The 13,032-nt window shown below is 42.1% G+C and overlaps 1 protein-coding gene across 17 annotated transcripts in view; it reads left to right on the top strand.

The window, feature by feature from the left end:
• The window catches only part of fhod3 (formin homology 2 domain containing 3), a 637,022-nt gene that overhangs the window by 510,472 nt on the left and 113,518 nt on the right, over positions 1 to 13,032 (top strand). For 9 of the 17 annotated variants that reach the window (XM_033016429.1, XM_033016409.1, XM_033016394.1 and 6 more), the window contains 3 exons: positions 1,236 to 1,361; positions 6,886 to 7,020; positions 11,999 to 12,049. The exons of 1 other annotated variant lie outside the window; for it this stretch is intronic. In XM_033016429.1, coding sequence (XP_032872320.1) covers positions 1,236 to 1,361; positions 6,886 to 7,020; positions 11,999 to 12,049 — 312 coding nt within the window. The remainder of the gene's footprint in view (positions 1 to 1,235; positions 1,362 to 6,885; positions 7,021 to 11,998; positions 12,050 to 13,032) is intronic. 7 more of the 17 variants (XM_033016423.1, XM_033016419.1, XM_033016452.1 and 4 more) reach the window with 2 other exon arrangements.

The raw sequence follows: 13,032 nt of genomic DNA, 5'->3' as shown, positions 1-13,032 counted from the left end.
GAAATACAAAATATCTGTGGTAAAAATATAACTATTTTAATAACAAACTGTTGATTAAAAATACCAAGTGAACAAGCGCATGCTGCCTCATTAACAACACACCAGGCACTTAGGCCTCACATATGATGTAATATCAACTCAATGTAGTGATGCTTACACATGGTCTGTTCTGAGCGCACAGAAGGGCGGAAAATATTCTGTAATATTGTTTGAAATATGAAATTGGTTTGCCTCAAAATGCACCATTGGTTGCTAGCAGTGCACGAACTGCGTAATGATGGCAGTACTTTGGACACTGCAGCCAATGAGATTTAGCCTGGGTAACGCCGGCTAAAGAGACGAACTTCAAGGGAACTGAAAACTGGCCAAGACAAAAAGTATATTGGTGGCAATTTAATACACTGCATTCTGCTTAAATATAATGGTAAATTGAGTTTCACTGTACCTTAATTGGTTCACATGACAATAAACTGACCTTTGGACCGTTGAACATTATTATTTTGGCTCATTCAGCAGTAACTGGAACTTTTATCTTGCTTCTAGTTGCATTATTAACCAAATGAGAGGGAATGCTTGCTAAATAAAACTACCCTTCTATCTTTTCTTCACTTATTTGTTTCGTTCTTTCCCATTTTCTTTCCTTTCTCTTCCTTTATTTTTACTTTTCCTCTCTCTTGTGTTCCCCTCTATCCCTCACATGGCTGTCCCTCTTTCACTCTCGGTCTCCCTTCCTCTGATGCTTTTCCCTCCCCCTCTCTCACTTTTCCACTGCTTTATCTCCCTTCCTCCCCCACTCTGTCTCTCTCTCTCTCCCTCCACACACTCTTCCTCTCTCTCCCCCTCCTGCCCCCACTGCTTCTCCCTCCCCCCCACGCTGCCTCTCTCTCCCCCCACTATGTTTCTCTCTCTCTCCATCCCTTCCTCTCCCCCTCTCCCCCTCTCCCTTTCTCCCCCTCCCCCTTTCACCCCTTCCCTCCCCCTCCCCCTCCCCCTCCCCTCCCCCTCCCCCTCCCCCTCCCCCTCCCCCTCCCCCTCCGCCTCCGCATCCGCCTCCGCCTCCCTCTCCCCCTCTCCCTCCCCCTCCCCCTCCCCCTCTCCCCGTCCCCCTCTCTCTCCCCATCTCTCTCTCTCCCTCTCTCTCCCTCTCCCTCTCTCCCTCTCCCTCTCCCTCTCCCTCTCCCTCTCTCTCTCCCTCTCTCTCTATCTCCCTGTCTCTCCACTGCCTACTTCTGCAGATACAGCAGCCATGGCAGCAGTGCCTACTCAGGATCTCGACTATACTCTGGGCCCAATGCACCCACCAGCTCCAGCTTTCACTGCAAGACATCCATCTCACCTGCTCCTGAAGCAAAATCTGAGAGGTTTGTGTGATTATTCCCACCTCTGACTGGTCTTTGAGACACAATTGCAAACAGACCTTGTGAAAATACACAGCTGGTCTATGCTTATTAGAGTTGCTGTTCTGCTATACATTGTTCTGCAGAATGTCTGAACATTAACTGTTAACCTCTCCTTTCTCTGTAAGGGCGCTGACACATCTGTGTATTTTTAGTGGGTTTTGTATTATTTCAGTTTTGCAGAATTCACTACCTCCTTCTTTACTTCAAAACACAAATCCATTTTATTATTTTGTGAATTTACTCTTGATCTAGCTTTGCTCTGTGTTAGGTAATTAGAGTTAAATTAAATAAATGGAGACACAAGAAACTGCTGACGCTGTAATCTTGAGCAAAGCACCAAAGTGCTGGAGGAACCTAGTGCATCAGGTAGCGTATGTGCAGTGAATTAACTGGCGATGTTTCGGCTTGGGACCTTCTACAGATCTTGACGTTCGATCTTGGGATATGAGCAGGCAAATGGTTGAAAATGTGATGTTTTCAATCATCTCCTACCTATTTTAATTTAATTAATACCACCCAATGAAAGATAATATTTGATCTGATATTTGATATGATATGAATATTTGAAATGATCATAACCTGACCTGATTTTGTTTTCCTTGTGTTTTCTCAAAGAATACATTAAACTGGAGTTTAATTCACAATAAGGTTGAGTTTCTATTCCCATCTAGCCAAACTGCAAAGGGACGGTTCAGATATATGATACTAAAAAAGGGCATTGCGTGTACAGCAATTAGTGCTGCTGCTTTATAGACAATAGACAATAGATGCAGGAGTAGGCCATTTGGCCCTTCGAGCCAGCACCGCCATTCAATGTGATCATGGCTGATCATCCCCAATCAGTACCCCGTTCCTGCCTTCTCCCCATATTCCCAGACTCCGCTATTTTTAAGAGCCCTATCTAGCCCTCTCTTGAAAGCATCCAGAGAACCTGCCTCCACTGCTCTCTGAGGCAGAGAATTCCACAGACTCACCACTCTCTGTGAGAAAAAGTGTTTCCTGGTCTCTGTTCTAAATGGCTTACTCCTTATTCCTAAACTGTGGCCCCTGGTTCTGGACTCCCCCAACATCGGGAACATGTTTCCTGCCTCTACCGTGTCCAAACCCTTAACAATCTTATTTGTTTCAATGAGATAACCTCTCATCCTTCTAAACTCCAGCGTGTACAAGCCCAGCTGCTCCATTCTCTCAGCATATGACAGTCCTGCCATCCCGGAAATTAACCTTGTAAACCTATGCTGCCCTCCCTCAATAGCAAGAATAGCACCCATTATAGTACCCATGGACCCAGCCATATGGAGTTTGCACGTTCTCCATGTAACTGCATGGTTGCTGCCAGGTGCTCTCATTTTCTCCCATGGAAAAGACTTATTGGCTGGTAGTTTAACTGACTCCCATCAATTGCCCCCGGTGTAAGCGGGTGGTAAGAAAATTGGGAGGCCAGGAGAGGGGACGTTGGTGGGGATGCAAGAAGAAAAATTTGATTAGTGTTTGGTGGTCAGCATGAATGATATGTTTGAAGGACCTGTTTCCATGCTTTATGTGATGAGTTCAGTGTTGAATATGTAAAGAAACAGTAATGTGGCTGTGAACTTCTACATTTTGTAGTTCTTCCACTGCGTCTGTGCTGGGACTTCTGTCGACAAACTATTAGAGGGAGAGATCCATTTCAAGCAAAAATCAAAGGGTTGCAAGCCTTGCATCTGAAGTGTAAATGTATTGGCTTGGGACACTTTTGCACTGAATTGCTTCTCTTTTTCTTGTAGAGTTCTGTAGACACAAGTCAAGTCAAGTCACATATATTTATATAACACATTTAAAAAACAACTCTCGTTGACCAAAGTGCTTTACATTTGTTATAAGATTAGTATACACAAGCAAGCTACACATATATACAAATAGCCCTCGCTCAGAGGACGTCAGGCTTGGGAGAACAGATACATTTTTAGTCTAGACTTAAAGGAGTCGATGGAGGGGGCAGTTCTGATGGGAAGAGGGATGCTGTTCCACAGTCTAGGAGCTGCAACCGCAAGGGCGCGGTCACCCCTGAGTTTATGCCAAGACCACGGGACATTCAGCAACCCCAAGTCGGCCGATCTGAGGGACCTGGAGGCGGTGTAGTGGGTGAGAAGACTTTTAATGTAGGTGGGTGCAAGCCCGTTAAGGGCTTTGTAGACAAAGAGGAGGGTCTTGAAATGTATACGGAACCGAACAGGGAGCCAGTGGAGAGAGGTCAGGATCGGGGTGGTGTGGTCCCTTTTTTGGGTGCCCGTCAGGAGTCTCGCTGCGGCGTTTTGGACCAGTTGCAGGCGGGACAGGGAAGATTAGCTGATGCCAGTGTAAAGGGAGTTGCAGTAAACTTGGTCGGGAGGAGATAAATGTGTGGATGATCTTTTCGAGGTCGTCAAACTGGAGGAATTGTTTTATTTTAGCTAGAGGGTTTTAACAGAGGGTTATTTGAATTGGTAGACGGAGAGTTTACATACACGTGGAAGCCAATTGATGGGTTATGTATTCAAAATTCTCATTCCTCAGTCTACAACTGCTTCATAAAATATAAATCCATTCTATCCTTTGTACTTCCATATATCCATTGTACAGAACATTGTATAGGAAAGGTTTAAAGGGACCAAATGTAGGAACTGGGACCAGTGTGGTTGGGGTATATTGGTTTGCATTAACGTTGGGCCAAAGGGCCAGTTTCTGTGTCGTAAACGGGGAAAGCAGTTCCAAGATGCTAAGCATTTTGTTATTTTGGTTAAATGTGAGTTAAGGTGCAATTGTGAGGATCTTCTTAAGAGGCATCCTAAAATTATGGCTATCCTTCCTGCATATGTTTTGTATGGTGGCCTGGTGTTCCTTTCTGGTACTGTTACATGTCAAGGAATGTTTGTATCAGGATTACATAGAGATCTCATGTTGATGGATTGTTTTAAGCTCTAACAAATTTCCACACTTTGTCCTGCATTTCATTCCACGAGGGAAAATTAAGACATGGATGCTTGAAATCAAGGCTTTAATGTATTGTAAAATCAACATGGGGAGAGTCTAAGTTACAGTTAATTGAAAGTTAGATGTGCACAGTATTTACTGGTACTGTCTCAGTCATAAAATTAAATGACACTCCCATATTATCTTACCTCCCACAATACAAAATAAATTGCAGATTATTTTGAATTCAGTTAGTATTGAGGATGTTGCTGCTGGCTTTGTTCCCAGTGTACCTTTTAGTCTGTGAAAGACCAAAAGACCTTTTATTATAACTAGATTGAATACAGATTGCAATAAGTGATGGTACGATGGTAGCATGTAGTAAACCATTCTCGAATGGATTCAAATTGAATGCAAGCAAAGCATAGTTACCCAGTGACATCCATACTTGTTCACAACGATGAGGAGACTTCATGATCCAACTCATATGTTTTGCTGATATAGATTTTATTTTTCCCAAGTCAACATTATGTAGCACATTTTCTGCAATAAAACATGTAGAATTTATGCCTTGGTGCTGATGGACTTTGGCCGACAGAATCATAAAATGTTTCATCTATAGATGTTTCATCTGTAGCTAACATATTTGCAGTTATTGAGTGAAATGTTCCCCCTTAATGTATGCTGGCCAGCAACACATAACAAATCCAACCTTTCAGCTCCCCCCCCCCCCCCCCCCCCCTCACCCTTTATGTGAAATGTAGCATTGCTTGATGGTAGGAATTCTAAATACTTTATAGATTCCTGATACAATTCCACGGAAGAGGCTGAACATTTACTATTCAAACCATCTGGCCAGTAGCAGGCAAAATTACAATGGTAAAGTTGAGGCGAAACACTGAAAATAATATCATTGGTGCACTGAACAAAACCTGTTATAGTGGAGTTTTTAGTAAAATGCACGTTTTATCTTTGAGTTAAAACACCCATGACAAAAATGTTGCTGTTAGAGCCAAAATTCATACTGTTTTGCTGAAGGTTTATTCATTTAAAAATATATCTCAACGTAACTGCTCAAAGATATTTTTGGTTCTGGAGTAACCTTGATTATTAGACTGAATCCTTCCGTCCTCCCATTTACTTATCTATTTATTTAATGTTCTAAACTTCACTCAGTCACCTCACATTGATGCGATAAGAAGTGTGTCATTTGGCAATGGCATCAGTTTTGGTCCACAAATTGTGCCAGGGCATAGACATGCACATGACCACAGCAGCAAGAGATAGCATTCTTCTTAACTGAACCAGAATATATTCCTGGAAAGACTTCCCTTGGTTGTTTTTGGGGGGAGTTGGTGAGTATTTTCACAACTGTTGTTCCAGATGGAAATGACAGGAAACACACAAATGTTCAAGTAAATAGCAGCAGGAGTTGGCCATCAGGCCCCTTAAGCCTGGTCTGCCATTCCAGAGGGTCGGCAAAGTGGCGCAGCGGTAGAGTTGCTGCCTTACAGTGCAAGTGACCTGGTTCGATCTTGACGATGGGTGCTGTCGGTGCGGAGTTTGTACGTTCCCTGCAACCACAGAGGGTTTTCCCTGGATGTTCCATTTCCTCCCACACTTCAAATACTTATTGGTTTATAGGTTAATTGGCTTTGGTAAAATGTGTAAATTGTCCCTAGTGTATACAATAGTGTAGAGTACAGGGGTGATCGCTGGTCAACACAGACTTGGTGGGCTGAAGGACCTGATTACGCACTGTATCTTTAAAGTCTGAAGTCATAGCTGATGTTCCCCAGTCCTCAACTCTTCTATGCCAGTTCAACAAAAGCACCCATTTCTGCAATCTTTTAAAAAATAATTGTCTACCTCCTAAATGCCTCGTGCTAAAGCCTTCATTAGCTTCCTGGGCAGAGAATTTAAGATTTTCCCGTCACTGTGAGAAGTCGAGCTGCAGCCTCACTATGCCTTGCGTGCTGTCTGTGCTGAGTTTGCACGTTCTCCCAGTGACTGCATGGCTTTCCTCTGGATGGCCCAGTTTTCATCCCACATGCTAATGACAATGTGGGGTTGTAGGTTAATTGGCCACTGTAAAAATGCCCCAATGTGTAGGGAGTGGATGAAAAAGATGGATAACATCACACCACTGTGAAGGGCCTGTATTGTGAACAAAAACTGTACACAATACTCCAGATGTGGTCTCACCAGAGCCCTATACAACTGCAGAAGAACCTCTTTACTCCTACGGGTTTCCTTACTCCCCGGGTTTCCTCCCACACTCCGAAGGTGTACTGGTTTGTAGGTTTGTTGGCGATTTAGAAACATGCACCCATTTAGGCACATGAAATAGAATGACCGATTACCACAAATGTTCTGGTTTGATAGGAATATAGAGCAGACATTCGTAGAGATCATAGCAGAGGGGCAGCCAGGAAGACCTTCTCACTCTATGGAGGCTGGGGCCTGGTAATTTTGGGAACCAACTATCTCAAGATCAATGGCAATGTGGTTCTGATATTTTGTACATGGCTTCATATGTTTGATTGGTCCACAGGCCAGCACTGGGAGGTCTTTTATCGTCCTCCTACCGACAACACCAGGAATCATTGGCAGCGGAGCGAGAGAAACGGCGCCAGGAGAGGGAGGAAAGGTTACAGCGGATAGAACGCGAAGAAAGAAACCGATTCAAGTAAGAATCCCATCATGGGAAACAATAAAAAATAACTCGGTAGGAGAGACAAAGGTGCATGAAAACTGTCTCAATTTCGACCGTCTAGAAAGTTTCAAATATTTGCAAATTTATAGTTGGTCTGCATGGAATTGGCATCATGGAACCAGTCTTCTGTATTTGAAATCCCATTCATATTCGAGGCATTTGTTGGCCTTTCTCCAGGTGTTGAAGTCCCAGTCACAGCTAGGTTTTGAACCAAGATAAAGCGACTTCCTGATGGGAGGATTGGCTGCAACTCTATGTTAAGAATGTACAAGCGAAAGCAAAGTGGACTGGGACCAATGGACTGGGAAAGCTATAAAAGCAATAAGAGGACACAAGGAAAATATTAAGGGCCCCAAAAAGAAAAACTGTAAAACTAGCTTTCAAGGGATGTCGAGTCTAATGATAAAAAATGTTATTAATACATAAAGAGGAGGGAAAGTAGCTTAGGGAAATATGAGTTCATTAAAATCAAATGATGATATGGCAATCAGCAATAGCCTTGTTAAATTAGTACTTTGCATGTATTTAGTTTAATTTAGAGATACAGTGCGGCCTTTCGAATCCGCTCTGACTAGCGACCCCTGCATATTAACACTAACCTACACACACTAGGGACAATTTACATTTATACAAAGCCAATCAACATCCAAACATGTACGCCATTGGAGTGTGGGAATAAACGGAAGATTTTGGAGAAAACCCATGTGGTCACGGGGAGAACGTACAATCTCCATACAGACAGCACCCATAGTCCAGACCGAATGGTAGTCTGGCGCTGTAAGGCAGCAACCCTGCCACTGTGCCACCCCAATTCTTTAGAGGAAGTGTATTATGTATCAGCAGTTCAAGAGAAATTAAAAATATATAAAGGGAAATAATTATATTTTAACAAAAGGTAATGAAAACAATAAGACTGCTTTATTTCTTGAGCCAGATAGTTTCCATGCAAAATTGTTAAACAAAGTAAATGGTAAAATGAACTATGGATATTGGCAGTAGCTGGTAGAGTTGCTGCTTCACAACAGCAGAGACCTGGGTTTGATCCTGACCACGGGTGCTGTGTATGTGGAGTTTGCACGTTCTCCCTGTGTCTATGTGGACTTTCTCCAGGTGCTCTGGTTTCCTCTCACATCCTAAAGATGTGCAGCTTCATAGATTGATTGTAAATTGCCCCTGGTGTGTAACGAGTGTTTGCAAAAGGTTGCAGAGGGCAGAAGGGCCTGCTTTCATGCTATATCTTTCAATCAATTCAATCATTTTTCAAAACACAGTTGAATTGGAAATTAGCAAATGTGTCTCCATTGGCTGCTATTGTAGATAGCTAAAATTGGTATCAAAAAATTACAGCAGGATCTTGATCATTTGACAAGTCGGCTAAGGAATGGTTAATGGAGTTTAATGCAGATTTGTGAGAGTTTGGGAAGTTGGCATTTTGGGAAGTCAAATCAGGGTCGGATGTTCATAGTGAATGACAGTGAATGATCTGGGAGTGCAGGCACATATTCCTAAAAAGTGGCATCACAGGTAGATTGGGTGGACGTGAAGGGTTTTGGTAAATTGGTGGTCTTCAGTAAGGTTATTACATATAATGGGTTGGGATGTTATGTTTCAGTTGGTGAAGCCACATTTAGAGTATTGTGTTCAGTGTTGGTCACCCTGCTATAGAACGGATGGTGTTAAGCTGGAAGGCGTGCAGAGGATGTTGCCAGGACTTGAGGCCCTAAGCTATGCAAGAGGAGAGGCTGCACAAGCTAGGTCTTCATTCCTTGGAGTACATCAGGCAAAGGGGTGATCTTATAGAGGTATATAAAGATCATGAGAGAAATAAATGGTGTGAATGCACAGTCTTTTACCCAGAGTAAGGGATTCAAAAACTGGAGGGCATAGGTTCAAGGTGATTTAATAGGAACCTAAGGGGTACCTTTTTCCACACAGTGGGTGGTGGGTATATGGATTGACCTGGCAGAGGTGGTAGCTGCTGCAGAAACTATAACAACCTTTAAAAGATATTTGGACAGGTACATTGATAGGAAAGGTTTGGAGGGATACGGGCCAAATGCAGGCAGGTGGGATTAGTGTGGTTGAGGCATTTTGGGTCACTATCAGCAAGTTGTGCCAAAGTAGTGAAGAGAGACACAAAATGCTGGACTAAGTGCAACAGGCAGCATCTCTGGATAGAAGGAATGGGTGACATTTTGGATCGAGACCCTTCTTCAAACTGAGAGTCAGGGGAGAGGGAGACACAGAGATAAGGAAGTGTAAGGTGTGAAAAAAGACATCAAAGGGGATGGGGATAATAGGACAATGTAGAATGTTAGCTCGTAGAACGTGACAACGAAGCATATATAACAATATAACAATTACAGCACGGAAACAGGCCATCTCGGCCCTACAAGTCCATGCCGAACACTTATTTTCCCCTAGTCCCATCTACCTGCACTCGGACCATAACCCTCCATTCCTTTCCTATCCATATACCTATCCAATTTATTTTTAAATGATAAAATCGAACCTGCCTCCACCACTTGGTCATTCCATACAGCTGCCACCTCTGAGTAAAGAAGTCCCCCCTCATGTTACCCCTAAACTTCTGTCCCTTAATTCTCAAGTCATGTCCTCTTGTTTGAATCTTCCCTACTCTCAATGGGAAAAACTTGTCCACGTCAACTCTGTCTATCCCTCTCATCATTTTAAAGACCTCTATCAAGTCCCCCCTTAACCTTCTGCGCTCCAAAGAATAAAGACCTAACTTATTCAACCTTTCTCTGTAACTTAGTTGCTGAAACCCAGACAAAATTCTAGTAAATCTCCTCTGTTCTCTCTCTATTTTGTTGACATCCTTCTTATAATTGGGCGACCAAAATTGTACACCATACTCCAGAATTGGTCTCACCAATGCCTTGTACAATTTTAACATTACATCCCAACTTCTATACTCAATGCTCTGATTTATAAAGACTAGCACACCAAAAGCTTTCTTTACCAACCTATCTACATGAGATTCCACCTTCAGGGAACTATGCACAGTTATTCCTAGATCCCTCTGTTCAACTGCATTCCTCAATTCGCTACCATTTACCATGTACGTCCTATTTTGATTTGTCCTGCCAAGATGTAGCACCTCACACTTATCAGCATTAAACTCCATCTGCCATCTTTCAGCCCATTCTTCCAAATGGCCTAAATTTCTCTGTAGACTTTAGAAATCTACTTCATTATCCACAACACCACCTATCTTAGTATCATCTGCATACTTACTAATCCAATTTACCACACCATCATCCAGATTATTGATGTACGTGACAAACAACAGTGGACCCAACACAGATCCATGAGGCACCCCACTAGTCACCGGCCTCCAACCTGACAAACAGTCATCCACCATTACTCGCTGGCATCTCCCACTCAGCCACTGTTGAATCCATCTTGCTACACCTGCATTTATAGCCAACAATTGAACCTTCTTAACCAACCTTCCATGAAGAACCTTTTCAAAGGCCTTACTAAAGTCCATATAGACAACATCCACTGCTTTACCCTCATCAATTTCCCTAGTAATCTCTTCAAAAAATTCAAGATTAGTCAAACATGACCTTCCAGGCACAAATCCATGTTGACTGTTCCTAATCAGACCCTGTTTATCCAGATGCTTATATATTATCTCTAAGTATCCTTTCCATTAATTTGCCCACCACTGAAGTCAAACTAACAGGTCTATAATTGCTAGGTTTACTCTTAGAACCCTTTTTAAACAATGGAACAACATACGCAGTACGTCAATCCTCCGGCACTATTCCCGTTTCTAATGACATTTGAAATATTTCTGTCATAGCCCCTGCTATTTCTACACTAACTTCCCTCAATGTCCTAGGGAATATTCTGTCAGTACCTGGAGACTTATCTACTTTTATATTTTTCAAAAGTGTCAGTACTTCTTTTTCTTTGATTCTCATAGTTTCCATAGGTACTCTACTTGTTTCCCTTACCTCACATAATTCAATATCCTTCTCCTTGGTGAATACCGAAGAAAATAAATTGTTCAATATTTCCCCCATCTCTTTTGGCTCTGCAGATAGCTGTCCACTCTGTCTCTCTAATGGACCAATTGTATCCCTCGTTATCCTTTTGCTATTAACATAGCTGTAGAAACCCTTTGGATTCACCTTACTTGCCAAAGCAACCTCATATCTTCTTTTAGCTTTTCTAATTTATTTCTTAAGATTCTTTTTACATTCTTTATACTCCTCAAGCACCTCATTTATTCCATGCTGCCTATAATTATTGTAGAGATAACATTTAATCAGGGGAAAAGTCAGACTGGTCGGAGAACTGGGAAGGGGGAAGGATGGAGAGAGAGAGGGAAAGCAAGGGTTACCTGAAACTAGAGAAGTCAATATTCCTATCGCTGGGGTGTAAGCTGCCCAAGCAAAATATGAGATGCTGTTCCAAAGTACCAATTTCCATGTTCCATCTATAAAAAGACTAGGAAAGTATATATAATCAAAACAATGAGAATGGAAGATTGAGGTGTAATCCATTCAGAATGATTGGATTTCACTATCAAATTACAATGGTAAAGATTCAACAGGATAGAGGGGAAATAAAAACAAGTTAGAACATTTTATATAACCATACTGTTTCTGCAAATGGTATATGGAATCATTGCCTTGTTTTAATATATATTCATAGGTGAATGTTATCTTCTAAATCTCAGCAGAATGGGATTTTTTCCAAAAAAATCTAATTTCAGTTATCATAATGGATGTGGATTTAAAATGTTTCTTTGAGAATAAGTGGCAAGCTGGTGCATAAAACGCCAGCCATTCTTGTCTGATTCTCTGTCTGATATTTCTACTATTTAAGTCAACAACAAATTTCTACCTCGGTATCTAATGGCCTTCTGTCTGTCTTCTGTCATCTTATTTTTTTCCTTATCTATTCTATCCTTCAGTCGGGGGTATATCGAAAAACGAGAAGAGCAGAGACTGGCACGAGAAGAAAGGTTTGCTTATTCTAATAGATGTGAACACAAGTACTTGTTCATTTAAATTAAGTAATGCATTTTACTGAACCGTAATAAGTGGAAGATGGTCAGTATTTTTTGATTCTGAAGAAACAGACAAAGTTTCATTCTAGGACTGGCCATTTAGGTTGTCATCAGATAGACTGCAAAACTAAGGATAATCAATCTGGGTTTATATTAATTTGGAGCCCAACTTTTAGCAAACGTACACAAATATGTAATTACTGTGATTGGAATTACTGATATAGAATAATGAACATTAAAAGTTCCACACACAGGAACAGGTCTTTTGACACACATTTTCTGTAGTAAATATAATGGCAAGATAAACTAACGTCATCTGCCTACATTGTAGAGGCACAGTGGTGCAGCTGGTAGAGTTGCTGCCTCACAGCGCCAGAGAAACAGGTTTGATCCTGACTTTGGGTGCTGTCTGTGTGGAGTTTGCGCATTCTCCCTGTGGCCGGGTAGGTTTCCTTGTTCTATAGTTTCCTCCCACATCGCAAAGGTGTGCAGGTTTGTAAATTAATTGGCTCGGTGAATTGCCCCTAGTGTGGAGGGAGTGGATACGAAAGTGGGATAACATAGAACTAGTGTGAATGGGTGGTCAATGTGAACTCGGTGGGCCGCAGGGCCAGTTTCCATGCTATATCTCCAAACTGGACTCAATTTGTTCTATATCCTTCATTCCCAGTGTATCCATGTGCCTATCTAAAAGCCTCTTAAATCCTACTATCATATCTGCCACCACCAGCACCTCTGGCAAACGTTCTAGACACCCACCATCCTCTGTGTAAAAGAAATGTGCCCAGCACAAACCTGTCTTCCACGAGAAGTGATCATGATGAGCTTCTCCAAATTGCTGTCCAAAGTAATGCTCTAATTTACGCCACATTTGGGTGACTTTGTAAGATCAAGTTCAAGGAATTTGCCAGTTGTTCATAAGTCATAGGAGCAGAAAT

The sequence above is a fragment of the Amblyraja radiata genome, chromosome 2 (genome assembly GCF_010909765.2).
Source record: "Amblyraja radiata isolate CabotCenter1 chromosome 2, sAmbRad1.1.pri, whole genome shotgun sequence".
In the NCBI taxonomy this organism is placed as follows: Eukaryota; Metazoa; Chordata; class Chondrichthyes; order Rajiformes; family Rajidae; genus Amblyraja; species Amblyraja radiata.
The sequence above is the reverse complement of the archived record's forward strand: the minus strand, read 5'-3'. Positions and strand labels throughout refer to the sequence as shown.